The sequence below is a fragment of the Artibeus jamaicensis genome, unplaced genomic scaffold (assembly GCF_021234435.1).
Source record: "Artibeus jamaicensis isolate MK-2021 breed Jamaican fruit bat unplaced genomic scaffold, CSHL_Jam_final contig_465, whole genome shotgun sequence".
In the NCBI taxonomy this organism is placed as follows: Eukaryota; Metazoa; Chordata; class Mammalia; order Chiroptera; family Phyllostomidae; genus Artibeus; species Artibeus jamaicensis.
Window position 1 is genome coordinate 7,256,864 of NW_026521843.1, and position 15,794 is coordinate 7,272,657.

The window sequence follows — 15,794 nt, forward strand, 5'->3', positions numbered from 1 at the left end:
CAAAGATAACATGAGGGGACAACACAATTTATTTGGAGATGTCTTTGGCTTTGAAGGAATCCCTGGCATTTCATCAACGGGATATATCACTATCTCTTTGCACCACCAGCTGTTGTATAAACACCAGGAAAGGTATAGCAAAAAGGATTTGCCAGAGCCATAAATTAAACCTATAGCACTTTTTCCCAACCCACTTCCTCACTCCTCCACCCCTCTCTCTTTCAGGGGAAATGAAGAAACATAAATAACTATCTATCATTAACATTTGGGGATGTTAAAATGGCAATGATTTACAGCACCATACTGCAAGTGCTTACAGAAACAACACGAAACTGCACAGGTCCATTGGAAAATGTAAGTGTGGCTGGAGTGACACATTTATTTGTACAGGGACATCAGTCATCCCACACCCGAGCCCAGAGCCCTTTCCCATGGAACAACCCATGAGGCACTGCAAAGAGCAGTGACATGAGAGGTGGCTGAAGGCTTGTCTGCTTCGCTCACATGCCATGGGATCCCTGTGATGTCATGGGGGGAGGGGGAACTCCAAGAATGGAGTGTTTTGAGACCCAGATCCTATTGCCCATTTTGCCGTTCACTATTAGACCCCAGGGCAAACCAATTCATCTCTCTGGGCCTCAGATTAATCCTTGATGTAGAGAGAAGCTAACAAGAACTCCCTAGTAAAGAGGCCCTGTCTCCTCCCTGTATGGTCCTTTAGGGTCGTAATAAAGATGTGGATGTAGATGAAAAGCACTTAAGAAGTGAAAAGTACTAGAAATTTAAAGAATCTGCAAAAGCAGATTCTGAGGACTAGACCACTGAATCAGAACCTGGAGGTAAGGCTCAGACAACTACATGCCGATGTCTTGCTACGTGTTTCTAATGATTATTTCAGTCTGGGAATCACTGGCAAGATTTCACTGGAAGGCTAATGGCTGCTGCCCACTGGGCGGACCGTAATGGGTGCATTCAACTGAACGACTGTCAGCAGGTCTGCAGGCACACATCTTTCAGTACACTGTCACCCCAAAACCAACACTCATGAAAGATTAGGTTGCATTTCACTCCCCCTCTGTCTCTCAGCCTTCAAAGAGGAAACGTAGACATGACAAGTAGAGAGAAAAGAAAAAAAAGTAGTGAGATGAAAAAACGACAATGAAAAAGACGTTAAGTGGTTGTATAGAAACGTGAGCATAAAGTATGGACCTCACTACAAAGGTCAAACAAGAATTTAAATCAGATCTACACAACGGGAAACCTAGGGACAGATGTGTCTAATTTTGTATTACATTTTGACCCAGCTTAATTATATCTATTTGACCTGGTTCAATTATATTCCATCACTGACTTCAAAAAGAATACTCAGCACTCAAAGCAGAGGTGCCAAATTCATTTAAGCTATTGCTACATGCTGTTCAGCCTTGCATCCTCCCTCCGCTGCTTGCTCCTTAACTCTTTGCAATCCAGCCTCTGTACTCAAAGTGATCAATCTTAAATCTGTTCTGCCAGTGGCTACCAGAAGTGGGGCAGCTCCCTGCCAACTCATCATCCCCCTTTCAAGTGTGTCCTTCTTGACCATGCTGCATTTGAATCCACTTATACTTCCTTGCTCTTGAATGTCTGTGCTCTCTTGGATCTAGCCTGTTCCATTCTGTTCCTTCACATGGCCAACATCTGTTACTAAGTTGTACTCAGTGATCAATGTTCCATGCTCAACACGAGCTAAGTTCTGGGTCACAAAAATGAGTAGGGCCCAGATTCAGCCCCCGAGATTCAGTAAGATACCTTTCTTCCTCTACTATGTGGCCTCTTTCCTGGATCTTCTAACTAATCAACACCTCTTTAGGAAGGCTGGAGTTGACTGGGTTTGACTGGGTTTCATTGGATTTGGTTAGGCTTGGTTGGGATGAGTTAAATTTGCTGGGGTTTGGTGGGGTTTGGTTGGATTTGGTTGGGTTTGGCTGGGTTTAGTTGGGTTTGACCTGGTGTAACTGGTAAGCCTTTTTCAAATCTAATTTTAAAAGCTGTTAAAGTGATAAAAAATAAAATCTACAGGGATTTAAAGTGGTGGTGGTTTCCAACCAGTGTTCTCTGGAGCACCAGAGTTTTGAAGTTATGTCTACAGCCATCATTCCATCCCTGACCAGAGTGGACATCTTAGTCACCTACAAAGTAACATATTTTGTGAAAAAAAAATAGTAATTTTGGTTTTTTGATTCTGCAAATCCTATTTCCTAAAGTTGGTTTTTAAGAACCATCATGGCCTAGAAGGGCAGGGAAGGAAGGTTGTAGTTATGATTCTCTTTGAGACTATAGATTTCAGCTCAATAGTAACAGTATGTTGACTGTGTTGAGCATCCAGGTCAACCAGGCAACATTACGGAGACACAGGTGACCAAGAACGGTCACTGCCTAATGAAGTCTTAGGTTAATGTGGGAGACAATATGTGCAAGCAGGTCAACACAAAAGATAAAATAAAGGGCTTAAGAGAAGCACAGTGTGGCCTGAGAATAAAGATGGGGGAAGAGCATACCCCCAGCTTTGGGAAATTGAAGATCATGGAAGGAATTGAAGCAGTCTCCTAGTAAGAGGTGGTGTTTGGAATGGGCTTTAAGAATGAGTGTTTTTTCTCATAGATCGGGAGAGGAGATTTCCAACAAATGGAAGTGAGCACAGAAATAGGAAGGACATGTTTGAAGACGAGCAGGAGGCCCAGTTTTAGAGCACCAGGTGTTTATTGAAAGGAAATGGGCAGTGAATGGAAAGGTTGGCTTGGGTTAGACCATGAAAAGTACAGCAGCCAAGGGCGGGAGGTCTACAATCATGGTTCCTCTCCAAAGAAAATAGCTGGTATCACTGGGGGGAAACTAGAGAGCAGACAAGATCTGAGCAGAAGGGAACTTAAGGTGCATTTATGTTTAAACAGGGGTTGGTTAGTTAGTGGATCCAGGAAGGAGGCTCCACTGTAGAGGAAGAAGGATATCCAACCAAACAAGAACAAAAACAACAGCAGCAGCAGCAGCAAAATGAGTTAAATTAGAAGTGGGGTGTCTTTCACTGAATGTAATCTAGATGAAATACTTTTTCTTTTCAGAATACTTGAGTTTTGGGATAACTTTTCCTGATTTTCAACTAGTTATCTTAGGCCCAGCAGAGATCCTGAAAGGATCTATCCAGGAGCTTTGACCTTTTCGGTTATTGCACTCTGACAGAGTCTTCCAGCATTTACCTAGAAAATGTCTGTTAGGAAATTTAATCTATAGGTAAGGAAGTTTTCATTGATTTTTAGTGTAGGTAAAATTTTTGAACAATTAAAGTTTAAAACAGAGTAAAATCTGCAATAGACAGTGAATACTGGCAAAAAGGCTTGCTCTTATAGAATTGTAATTCAGAAAATGGGGACACAGGAGGAAAGATAGAAACATAAGCTTAGTTAATTAGACATGAATGTGTCACTAAGTTGTAAATATATTCAATCAAGAAAATAAACAAGATGAAGAAAGAACCTCTGTGTTTATTTAGTTGTGATTCACTAACTACTTTATCTTAGAAAAATATTTACAGTTTTTGATAAAAGGAACATAACCTTTCAAATAAAAGGACTATACCTCAAAATTCTGAAATAGTGGTGTATTATGAAATAATATATAAAGGAGAGACAGATGATTAAAAAATATATCATCTGTAAGCCTTATTCCTAGTTTGATCCCTTTTTCTTTCATGTCTGGTGATAATTTGCTGTACATCAATCAATCTGTGCAAATTACTGTGCACACTATTTTTCTTTGGTATATAACATAGAAATTCATGAATATTATTAGGAAAAATACATGATGATGATTTATGCAAAGCCTACAGAAGCTACGCACTTCTAAAATCAAAGAAAACAATGTACATATTTTTAAAAGATGTTTCATTTAATTTTTAAAAATATGTTATTTATCTATTTTTAGAGAGAAGGGAAAGGAGGAAGAGAGGGAGAGAAACATTTATCACTTGCCTCTCACACACACCTGACTCAGGACCCAGCCCACAAAAAGATGTTTCATTTAGTTTATTTTTAATAAAAAAAAGAAAGAAGGAAAATGATGTTTGAAGACAGAGAAATTCACGATGACATCTGAATGCTTAAGTATCATGTAACATTTTCATGTTATAACTTCCTTATCAGCACACAGCAAGGTGAAAACTTTTCATGATTATCTTTTAATTTTTAAAACTTACTTTCAAAATCCAGGAAAAAATGTGGGTAGTTTTCAATTTCTCTGGTGAGGACTTTGAGCAGGTTTCCCATGCCAGCAAACCTAGGGAAGGCAGCAAAACCAAGCACCATTAGCCATGTGGAAAAAAAAACTTCTAAAGGGTCAACCATATCTGACTAACTTGCACAAATACCACTGGACCCCTATAGCTATACCGTCACACTGTATAAAAAACATCTTCCTACTGGGAGATGAGTAATAACATAGCCACTGTTCCCGTGAAGAATCAGGTATTTTAGTTACAGGCGGCAGAGTTTAGGTATATTCTACGAAGTGTTTCCTTTTCCCCCTCCACTAACTCTCTGAATCCTCAAGGTTAATATTTCAGCTCTGCTCCATTTCTGTTCCATTGACATGAAGACCTACCATGGCAAAGGACAAGCAAGGGGAAGTTTCTTAAAGTTCCTGAGGAAGAGTTTAGAAAATACAGATGTGCCGCCAGAGACCCTTCCTAGCCTCCACAGAAGGCCATGTTTCCCAGAGGCACAACTTCCAGGAAACTTAGAGGCTGTCAAGCTTTGACAGTTCAGTGTTGACTAGATGGGGTATTCATGAAATGTAAAAAATAAAAAGGTATAATATCCAAAATGTATTCTCAATGAAATTGCAGCCTAAGGCATTTGCAAAAATAAATCAAATCTTCAGAGAAATACAAATTTGTTACCTATCTGCAATCTCAACCTAAAAAAAAAATCAGGCCAAATGTAGTTATTATTTAAGAACACAGCAAAATTTCTACAGTTCTAGGCTCTAGACATTAAACCATGTTCCTCGGGAGGCCACCCATTTCTTCATTCAGAACATAGTGGTAGAGCTGCAGTTCAATGCTGCGGGCTGTGCCCTTTGCAAGGCATTTCTCTAAGTCATGACTCACACACCTCAGGTTGGGAAAGATCAACTTGAAAAACCCCTGGACTTTAAACAAGCAGTTCCCCTGGTTTCAGGATGTGGTGTAATCTGGTGTCCATAATCCACCCCCACCCCCAAGAAAACACCCCTCTACTTGCAGCCTCCATCTGTGGAATAAGTCACTAGTATGAAGCCTGAAAAGAGACCATTTAGGGAGGCCTGCTTGCAATCCTAGCTGCCTCCTGCTAGTTCTGTTGTTATCCAGGGCAAACTACGTCACACTCTAAACCTCGGTTTTCTCGTCTATGAAATGAATTGTTAAATGTAGCTATTTTATCCAATTGTGAGGATTAATGAGACAAAATATAAAATGCTTAGCATAGCACTTATAGGAAGTGTCAAAAAGTGTAATGTGCTATTACTATTGATGATGATGATGATAAATACCACTGCCATCATCATCCTCATTATCACAACCACCTTCAAATAATTATTACTGATTGTCCTATGAAATGTAAGTTAGACTGGTTGTATGTGGTTTTAGGGAAGAGGAAATAATGAGGAAGACCTTGTTCAAGGTCATAAAGGTCATAAAAACTTCTAGCTATTACAGTTGTCTGAATTTTAAATCATTTGCCTTGTGAAATAGTGAGCTTCTTGTCACTGGTGGTGTTTCAGTAGAAATGTACTATATCAACCCTTTAAAGTATTGTAAAAATGAGTTGTGTTGGGCAGATACTTCTTAGAACTCTCTCATCTTGAAGTACATACATACCTGGGCACTCAAGCACGGGGGCACACACACACACAATGACAGCCAATCACCATGCTTCTGTTTTACAAAAAATCTTCCCTACTCTTGCTGTCGTTCTCCTTTTCCTCCCTTGCTTTTACGCACATCTTCTTTTAAGACACTTTTGAGTGGAGCCCTGTGTGGAGAAATTTCCACCAAAATAAAATTTGGGGCCGTTCCAGTCCTTCCCTGCCGCTGGGCAGTTTCACACACCCTGGGGGTCTCGAGGAAGGAATCATTTTCCTACTTAATGAACGATTCCAATCCAGACCTGGAGGCACTTCCTGTAGGAAGATGATTCTACTGTTTAGTACCAGCTGGCATTCAGATAAAATGCCTCCATGGAAGTTAAATGTTCTTAATTTCCCTCGTTTTGTGCTATTAACGTGTCGCAGGAGACCTGAGTGGATTTCACTTTCTCCTATGATTCTGTCCTGTGCATGATTTTACTGTCAGAGGGCGTAGGAGAGAAACATGTCAAGGCTTTAAAACAGTAACAGACTGAAAGGAACACACATGGACATGTACCCAAAGAGTAGCTGGCTAGAGAATTCTGTCTATCTGCAGGTCATTTAATCTGGTTGGCTGGTAGGGTCAAATATTTTAGAACATGTATCTTGTATCTTACATCGACCCAGGTCAATTAAGGAATTCTCACTATGCTAGATGTTTGATATCAGTGATTGTGGGGCATGATGTAGTATCAGTTTTATGCAACACAGCTCTTTGTATCAGTACAGAAACATGTTATCTCCTTCATGGCGAAGGTCTGATGCATCCTGCTTCCCTCCGAGGTTGACAAGAATTCATGCAAGTATATTTTGGTTTCAGGTGGACACAGTGAGTTAATATCACACAAACGGTCACCTGAGTAGAACACTTGTTTTTGTTTTTTTTTAATTGTACCCAGGGCTCCATTTGGAAAGACCTCTTGTCCATGGGACTTCCACTACAGCCCCAGACACATTCCTTATGACAGGTGCTCTCCAGTCTTTTCAAACAGCTGCTTAGTGTGGGAAAACTGCATTGCCATGCACCACACTCCTAGTGAGACAGCTTAGTTAATTCATATGGAGACTATTTTTCAATGTTTTATCTTGTTCAAGAAAAAAATTTAAAAAACTTTTATACCACACAGAGTGCACATACTTGGATAAGAAAAATGGGGGAAAGAGAAAAGTAAAATAGGGAGAGAAAGGTAAAGAGGCAAGTCGTGAGGTCCTCACATTCGCTGGCAATGGTATCCGTTTACAGGTGTTCAGAAAATAAAACAAACAGATTACACTACAGAAGCACAGCTTTTTATGATTAAAAAGAAAAAGAAAAGTATCATATGGCTCGGAGATAGTTGGAGAAAGGAGAAATCTCCAGGAGAGAGCAGTCATACACAGAAGAGGTCGATCAATAACACATAGAGCATGTTTATTATTTAAAACTAGTGTGTTGTAGATATGGTGAAGTTGAGATTTGTTCTAAACACATACACACACACACACACACACACGCACACCTCCCTGGGCATCTGTGGAAGTCACTGTCAGGTGGCGTCTCCCTGGGCCGGGATCTAGTAACTGTGCTGCAACTGAGCGTTGCGATGTCTGAGTTCACTCCCGTGAGGAGGGTCTGGTCGGGGCACAGTAAGGGAGAGTCTGAGCCACACCAGCCAGGGTGGGACACACGTCTGTAGGAATTCAGAGAAGAGAGGAAACTGTGTGGCATGGGGTCTTTCAGAAAAGCTGGCTTATAGGAGAAGTGGGGTGCCTCCAGGGAAGGGTGCTGGGAATCTGGATTGGCCCAGAGAAGCCCTCCAGCTGGGGTTGGGGGTGCGGGGAGGAGAACAGAATACACAAGTTGGGTGATTCTACAAATCTTCCAAACACAGAATATGTACTCTTCAAGGTTCATTTACTGTGAGATAATTTTGAAATGGGCCCTTTCCCATTATTTTCCAAGTAGGCTAGAAAGAGGGTGTTTCCCTATTCCCTGCAGGAGGGCTACCAGAGCCAGTTAAGACTGCCCGCATGTCCCCGCCGAGGGCGGCACTTGTCCCCCAGGGGTGACAATTTGGGATGTACACATGGTATTTTCTATGACGACTTTCTTGGCTCTGATTCCAAAACCACTTCCAAGTAGTTGTTTTCCTCCAAGGCTCCCTGGCGGAAAACAACTACTCTCTTAAAGAAATAGTTTGCTGCTAATATTTCCAGTTCTAAAACAAAGGAGAGAATTAAAGCACGTGTGTACAATACACACGCACACACACACACACACACACATGCTCACGCTCTTCCCTGCTCCCCCCATTCCAAATTCTGTTTTCTTTTGGGAGAAAGACATTCAATAACAGCATTCATTGTATTCCCAGAGTGTAAAACCAAATAGAATCAACCAGGGCTTGTGTTAAAAAGAGGTGGCCCCAGTTCCCTGGGGAATTTGTCTGCTTTGTGTAAACGTGAGGAAACAAAGGACTTGGGCCCAGAGTGCGGGCACCGTGAGTGCTGGCCTTTGCCTGCAGACACCAGAACGTCAATGCTTGACTTTTATGAATAGAGATCAAACACAAAAAGACCTTTCCTGTAGCTCTGACTGTTGGAATGGAGAATCCCTAGCCAATACCACCTCTGTCAAGAGAAAACAGAAGATGAGGAAATAAATAAGTCAATAAATACAACAGCAGCCCTACAGAGTTTAACTTTCTGATATTTTCCTTAAGGTCTAAGATGATAAATAAGCAATGCCAGAAGGCATGGGATTTGTTAGCACTTTGAATGAGCCATGCCCCCCAGAATCCACAAAATTTGGCATCCCTGGTGAAAAGACTTTAACGAATTAAAGTCTTAGGTTCTCCACCCATAACTCAGTATTTTGGGGATTAAGAAATCCTGGCTGGTACAAACATTTTTTGTCAACTTAGTCACCATATAAACCACAGACCAATCACAACTATGACAGTGACATATGTTTATAGAACATCTCATTTTTGACAAAGATCAGTCTGGCCATATTTGTCCTCAACCTGAGTGAGAGTCAACGGTGGGGAAGGTATTACTGAGCCCATTTTACAGATCAGAACTGGTGGGTCAGGTATTGCAAGGGTCCTTCCCAAAGTCTTAGGACGGACTCTGAACATCCTGACTTGTATGTAGTCCCACTGCACTGCCACACGTCATCAGAATTCATGGTGCATAGAACCGGGATTCACTTTTTAAAACCCTTATTTTACAAAAAAGCACTTGCCCAAGGACCCACAATACATTAAAGCCAAGGGAAAGGGCTAGAATGGGGATGTCAGGTCTGTCGGCTACTAGAGAAAGTAAATACAACACCAATTTCATTTTTTAAGACATAAAAGCATCACACACCGTGCATTGCTGCCATTAGAGTTTCTGCTTTGTGCTAGTAGCGTCTCACCAGGACAGGCGAACAAGGACAGCCTCCTGGTCATTCACAAAATCATGTGCACTCCCTCCATCCCCACCTGGACTCTCCCCATTCAGCCCCCCAGTAGACTGTGCTTGTGTCCTGGAAACTGCCTCCACACAATCTTCCTGACCCCAGTTTCGTCTCTCTCCCACTCATTTCCATACTTGAAACACAAATCTGATGATGTTAGTTCCTTGCTTAACATGCTTCTGTGCCTCTCAGGTGCCAGCAGGGTATAATGGATTCAAGTGCATGTATCGGGTACAGGACACCAGGCCTCTGGCCTCTGCTTGTCTCCTCTGTTCCCTCTCTTCCACCATTCCCCTGTGTCCTATACCCGAGCCTCATCCTGCACGGGCCAAAGGAGCCCTGCTCTTTATTGACTCGGGGCCTTTGTATGTGTTGCTCCTTTCCTTCATAGTTTATTGACAGCTAGCTTTTAAAAAAATGATCCACAGGACATAACAGCGAGCACTTTTCATGTATATATTATTTTAACTTTCTCAACAACCATATGAACTAGGAATTCTTAATATCCCAATTTGGGAGAAAAAAAACATAATCTTCGAGATTTAGAAACTTGTTCAAGCTCATGAGTGGCTGAACAGGTCTGGAATCCAGTTGCACCCGACCTCTAAGCCTGGGTACTTGGCAACAGCCTCCCCCGAATTCCCCTTCAAGTGCAAGTGTGAAAATCAGGTCCTTCAGAAGGAACCCTGAGTCCTTCCTAGTCTCTGACTCTTCCTCAGAGAGAACAACGCCCAGCCCCTGGGGGGCGAGCTCTGCTTCCCTCTTCCGGCTAACACGCCACATTGACCGTGCTACAAGGCCCATCAGTGTGGACCATAATTACGTGCTTTCATATCTCTGTGGACGGCGGGTCTTCATGGGCAGGGCTGTTTCCACACCTCGTGGTATCCCCAACAGTTAGCACAGGGCCAGCACACGGCCCTGGAGAAACAGTCCTCAAGACGTCTCTGTCTGGTGGCTCCATGGCAAACCGAGAAAAACAGGAGCCAGGTCACAACACGCCTTGCAGAAAGCTAGTCCAATGGTTTTATGGTACAGTGGTTTTATTTTACAAAATGAAGGAGAGAGTTACATCCGGAATCCTTAAAGTTCACTTTGAAATTTTACTGCTTTATGAAATTCAAAAGTCCCGGAGCTACTCACAGAGTCAGTGACTTGCCCGGGCCTGGGAGCAGAGCTAAAGAGGGACCCGGTCCCTGTCTCAGGCCAGTGCCTCCGGCTGTGCCCTGCTACATGCTGTGTTCTTAGTCTTCCCAAAAGTATGCCTTCCTTACGGCAACAGTGCCCGGCACAGTGGGGGAAAGCAGTCCCGTTCTGGTGTAGGATCGTTTCTGGGGGCTGGCTGGGATTTTAGGAGGGCTATTAGGTCAATCTACCTTTTAACTCGATCAACAAGGTTCAGAGTGGGAGAAACCGTGCTGATGACCCTGAGGTTTGCATGGTCCCCGCACTGCCCTGCAAAGCAAGCGGCACCTCTGGCTTGCCTCCCATGACCACTGGCAGTGTCCACAGCACAGCCCTAATATACCAGCGTTCACACAGCTCGGAGATTCTCTCCCGATAACCAATGAACCCCCTCATACGACATTTACACTACTTACTTGTTTTGAATTATAAGCAAAACCAGTTAGCTGTAAGCTGGTGATATGTCAGATATAAAACATGCCACTTTGTAAAGGCATATTTCTTACAAGACATGAAGCACCTGCTTTTTCTGCCAGGGGGAAATGCACCCCTGTAATGAAGTTGCTCAGCTTATAAATCCTGGGAGAGTGAATTTGCCAAGCCAGGTTAGGGCTGTTAGGTGACTGGGCCAGGCCAGGAGTCCCTTCCCATCTGCCACTTCTGCAATGAAGTCATAAGGTTTTCTGTTCTGTTGCTGAATGAGTTGCCAAGAATCCAACAGATGATTTCATTCCAAGATGAAGGAGGAAAACTGAAGTAGAGTGAGTCTATTAAGCACTTTCATCTGACAATAAAAATGAGTTAATGGCTAAAATGTGTTTTCAAAACGTTTTAACACTACAAGTAATGGCACTCAAATGGGAAAATGCTTTGAATATTCTCATCCATCATTAATACCATGGTGTCCCTCAAAAGGACTCAGCGTCCCTGTGGAATGCAAGTCGTCAGAGTCCAGTGGGAAGGCAGTCCATGGGAATTCTCAAAAAAGACAACGGTATCACTGGGAGACCATTATGGAGCTGAACAATTAAGGGCAGGTTGAAAATAGCCCTATCGATATCTGAGTTCAGTTTCTAAAATAAACTATTATCTCATCATAGCTAATTTCCCCCATAAACATTCATATTATAGCAGCAAAAAGTCTCCAAGACATGAGGGCAATGTTAGACTCATTTTTAGGGAATGCAAGTCAATGGCCCCCCAATTTCAAACGCTGGTGAACATGAAAACGATCAACCGAGGGCTGGGTCCTGGACCAACCCATGGCTGGGGAGTCATTAGTGAATTTGCTCCCTCTCCCTTGTGAAATCAAGAACATAGTTGGGAGGAAACTGCTTGGTAAGTCTGTCCCATACTGAGGAGGACTAACATCGTCATCCCACCCAGGCCAGTTCTGCCTGATTTCAAAGGGAAAGAGACCTGCAGAGCCAGCAGCCCCAGGCACCCCAGTGCTGGTCTTGGAAGTGCCACAGGCTTACTGAGTGCTGGTGGGCAAGTCATTTATTTCACCTTTCTTGTATGGCCTCACTTCAGTCTAGAAAATGGAAGGAAACACTGAAAAGTGATCTAGTTTGGGTTGTTCTCTCCATCAGTGATTTAGATTAAACAGACTGCCAGCTCTCCTGGATTACAAACCTCCTTTTTCCAGAACTCCTGCTGAGGTGTTTAAATGAACAAGAGCCAGACCCCTCTCCACGGAGCGTGGAAGTGCAGGGGAGGCTGCCATGAGCACTGTTGGCCAAACCCTCCTCCCCGAGACACTGGACAACTTCCGTCTTCTCTGTCTTCTCTTATCTCTCTGTCTGCTTCTTCTTAAGTTCCCACTTCCCTCATCTGACCTTTAAATGTCGGTCTCCAATCGTCTTTTTTCCCAGGTAAGACCTTCTGGACTCCAGTTTTTATCCATATGCTGAGGACTTCTCAACCTCTAGCCTCAAATCAGAACACCCCCTCCCAATTCCAGGTCCATACATTAAGTGAATTTCCTGCAAGCTTAGCAATCTTGGGGGGCAGGGGGTGGTTAATACCCTTCAGTGCTGCCCCCATGGTTCTCCTCCCCACTCCTTCAGTGCAAAGCATCATTACCTACCTAAGTGCATAAGCCAGAAACCTGAGATTTCTGCATCTGCCGCAGCCCTCAGATCCACTCTCTCACCAAACTCTATCCACTTAATTTTCCACGTTGTCCTCAGACGAGCCTCTTCTGTAGGCCCTCCCCTTGCTGCAGTCTGTCCTTAGGGTCTCTGGCCACTATCCTCACCTCTCTCTCACCTCCCACCAACCTGACACCAGATAACTAAGTGCCTCAGATCGTGTCATGTCACATGTGACATGAATGCTGGTGAATGAAATCTTTTGCACTGCTGTTATCTTACAATATAACCTTAAAAAGGGGAAGAAAGGCTCTCCCCTTGTCTCTGCTTGCCCTCCGTGCCCTGGGCAGATGTATCACGCATTTGTGCTTGAAGTTCCTCTGTGTCCATAGTTCACTGTCAAGTGGTGAAATAGGCCCAGTAGATCAAGGCCCAGGGAGGCATATGCTATTGGAGGGAGTCCTTCTAGGGAGGGAAAGCCCCCTGAGGAACCACACCTGCCTCAGTGTTGTGGATTGACTTGATTTGCAAAGCTCCCCTCTGTCCACCATGTACAAAAGAGCTTTGGGAATTGATGAATCAAAGCATAGGGGTATTACTTCCCAGGTCAGATTTATTTTGGGAAGTGTGGCTTGTCAAAAATTATATAAGCACAGAAACACCAAGAGATACCAGTTTGCACACGCAAATGATGAAGAATTTGAGCTCAAAGGAGACGGGCAACTCCATTACAATCTCAGGACCCGGGCATCCAGAGCGCCAGAACCACCCTTGAAATCCCCACCAAAGCAGGAGTGTTTCTGGGTTTGTTTCCAGTTTCTGAAAGGAGCAATTGGCTTGATTTCAAAGCACTCTTCACTGCAAACCAAACTTAATGTTTTAAAATAAATTCCCTGGCTTGACCTTCAAGCAAGTTATAAAGACCATCAAAACAGACATTGGGTCAGGCATGGTGGGCAAGGTGAGTTTGCTCAGGGCTGGGAGAGCTGCTTCCCAGACAGACTCCGTGGCCGAGTGTGATGCGGAGTTAGCTGGGTAGAAGGAACTGTGTTTTAGGGCAAATAGGTTCCAAGCTGGCAATCAGATAAAGAACATACATTCTTTACAAGGCATTCAGGGCCATAAAATATGCCCTGCTCTCTCACCTGAGCTTCAGCTCCTCTGAACGTTCTGTACTTTGGTCACAGAGCAGAGATAGTGCCAAGGTCTCTAGCCTCTTTTGTTCTGCTCCTGGGTTGTTGTTTTTTTTGCTCACGCTTTTCCCTTTGGATGGAATGCCCTTCTCTTCTCCTCTGCCTTTGGGTGTCCTGTCCATCTTTCAAGGTCCATATCAAATAGTATTTCCTCCCAGAAACCTCCTACCCCTTCCCCAGCTTGCACTAATAACCTTTCTTGCTATGAATTCTTTCAAGGGCTATGTCTTCCTCATTTTTGGAATGCCACCCATTTCCACCCCCTATCCCGCACCCCAAACACCAAGCACAGACCCAACATACACCCTCATCCTGTATGTCCCCCGAAATGGCTTGGAAGCATTAGATCAGTAGTCACTGCACAGCAACAATGACAAGATGCCAACTGCAACCAAATGGAGCAGAGAAAGCAGTCATTGGTAAGAAGAGCAGGTCAGGGAGAATCAGTATTTCCCCAGATAGAAATATCTAGGGGTACATGATTCTGTTGTTTTACAATCATGGATGACTTTGAGAACCTGATGGGAATCAGCCTTCTTAGAAAAAAATGCACATATGCATAGACTCACATATTTTTGCATCTAATTCTGGGAGGTACAACAAGCACCCAGAGGCCCAGGAATGAAAATTCCTCATCAATTTTCAAATCACCAACACTGGGCAGGATGAGAAAGGTGTTTCCAAGTGTGTGGACCACAGTGAAAGGGTCAGAAAGTCACTGATTAGAAATAGTGGGAGCTGAGGAGACCTTGAGCGAGTCATTCCACTCTTGTGAGATTTCCTCATGTGTAAATGTAAATCATAATACTTCCTTTGCAGTGTTTTTATTGAGTAAAGAAGGTAATGCAGGCAAAGCATGTAGTGTCCTACCTGGCATCCATTCAGCTAATTTATTGCACCTCCTGTCCTGCATATAAAAAATTGCAACCACAACGCAAACAAGTCGTTTCCCTTTTACAATAAATTCTGCACCACTGCTTTGGAGTGAGGGAAGAAAGGCCTTGCTCAGACCACCACCCCTGTGAAGCTGAGGGCTGAATGGCTGCTGCGGGCTCGTTCGCATGGCTATTAATCATACAAGAGCCCATTTATGACAAACGCAGGTCACTCCCTTTGCATGACAAGGCATATGGGTCCACAGAGCCCCATTATCCAAGAAAACAGAGCATTGTGGGCGACGCAGGCGAAGCCGAGTGCATACACACAAGCGGACATTGTAAGGCTGTTTGCACAACCCCGCAGTGCTCCTCGCGGATTTCCTGCCAAGGAGACATTTAGATCTCACGGAGTCTGCTGCAGACATTTGCTCATTCAACATGGCTTCAGGTCGCGGGCCGGAGAAGCCCGGGTGCGCGACGCCCTCTGCTGGCGGTCCCAGAACTGCAAGCTGGGATACTTCAATGAGAAAGCAGACAAGGTGCTCTCAGGACCCCAGCCTCTTCTTTCCCTTTCTGAGGAGTACAGTGCAATGGACATGAGCTTCGGGGTCTGGAAAACCTAGCTCAAACCCGAACTGTAACATGGGCTAGCTGTGGGACCTTGGACTTGTCCCATGCCTCAGATCTTATTTTTCTAGAGGGTGTTCCCTGCACTCATTTCGCTGAGGCAGGAGTAATGGAAATCACCCAGCAGCCCAAGGCCTGCCACCACTTGGCCAGAGTGGAAGAACACCTGCACTGCCCCTTCTCCACCTGCCTCCACAGGGCAGGCACTGTCGAAACTGGCAAAGGAAATCAATAAGCGCCCTGTGGTGATATTTCTGCTGAAACTGCAGCCAGTGTATAAAGCAGAAATGTGACTTTATCTTCCTAAGGTCTCATCTCTCTAACCTCCTTTCAAACTGCCCTCCCTTGCTTTACATCGTGTGTTTGTGAGGGCTGGGGCAGCACCTACGCACAATGTCACCTGGCACCTGAAATGCCCGGCCTCCAGGGCAGGCTCAGTGGGAAGGTGGGGTGTGAG

General features: G+C 44.0%; 1 protein-coding gene across 3 annotated transcripts in view; it reads right to left on the reverse strand.

Annotated features, from left to right (window-relative positions):
- CYRIA (CYFIP related Rac1 interactor A) overlaps positions 1-15,794 on the reverse strand; it is a 93,032-nt gene that overhangs the window by 20,536 nt on the left and 56,702 nt on the right. For all 3 annotated transcript variants that reach the window (XM_053666940.1, XM_037151731.2, XM_037151730.2), the window contains exon 3: positions 4,229-4,308. In XM_053666940.1, the coding sequence (XP_053522915.1) occupies positions 4,229-4,298 (70 nt within the window). In that variant the 5' untranslated portion in view covers positions 4,299-4,308. The remainder of the gene's footprint in view (positions 1-4,228; positions 4,309-15,794) is intronic.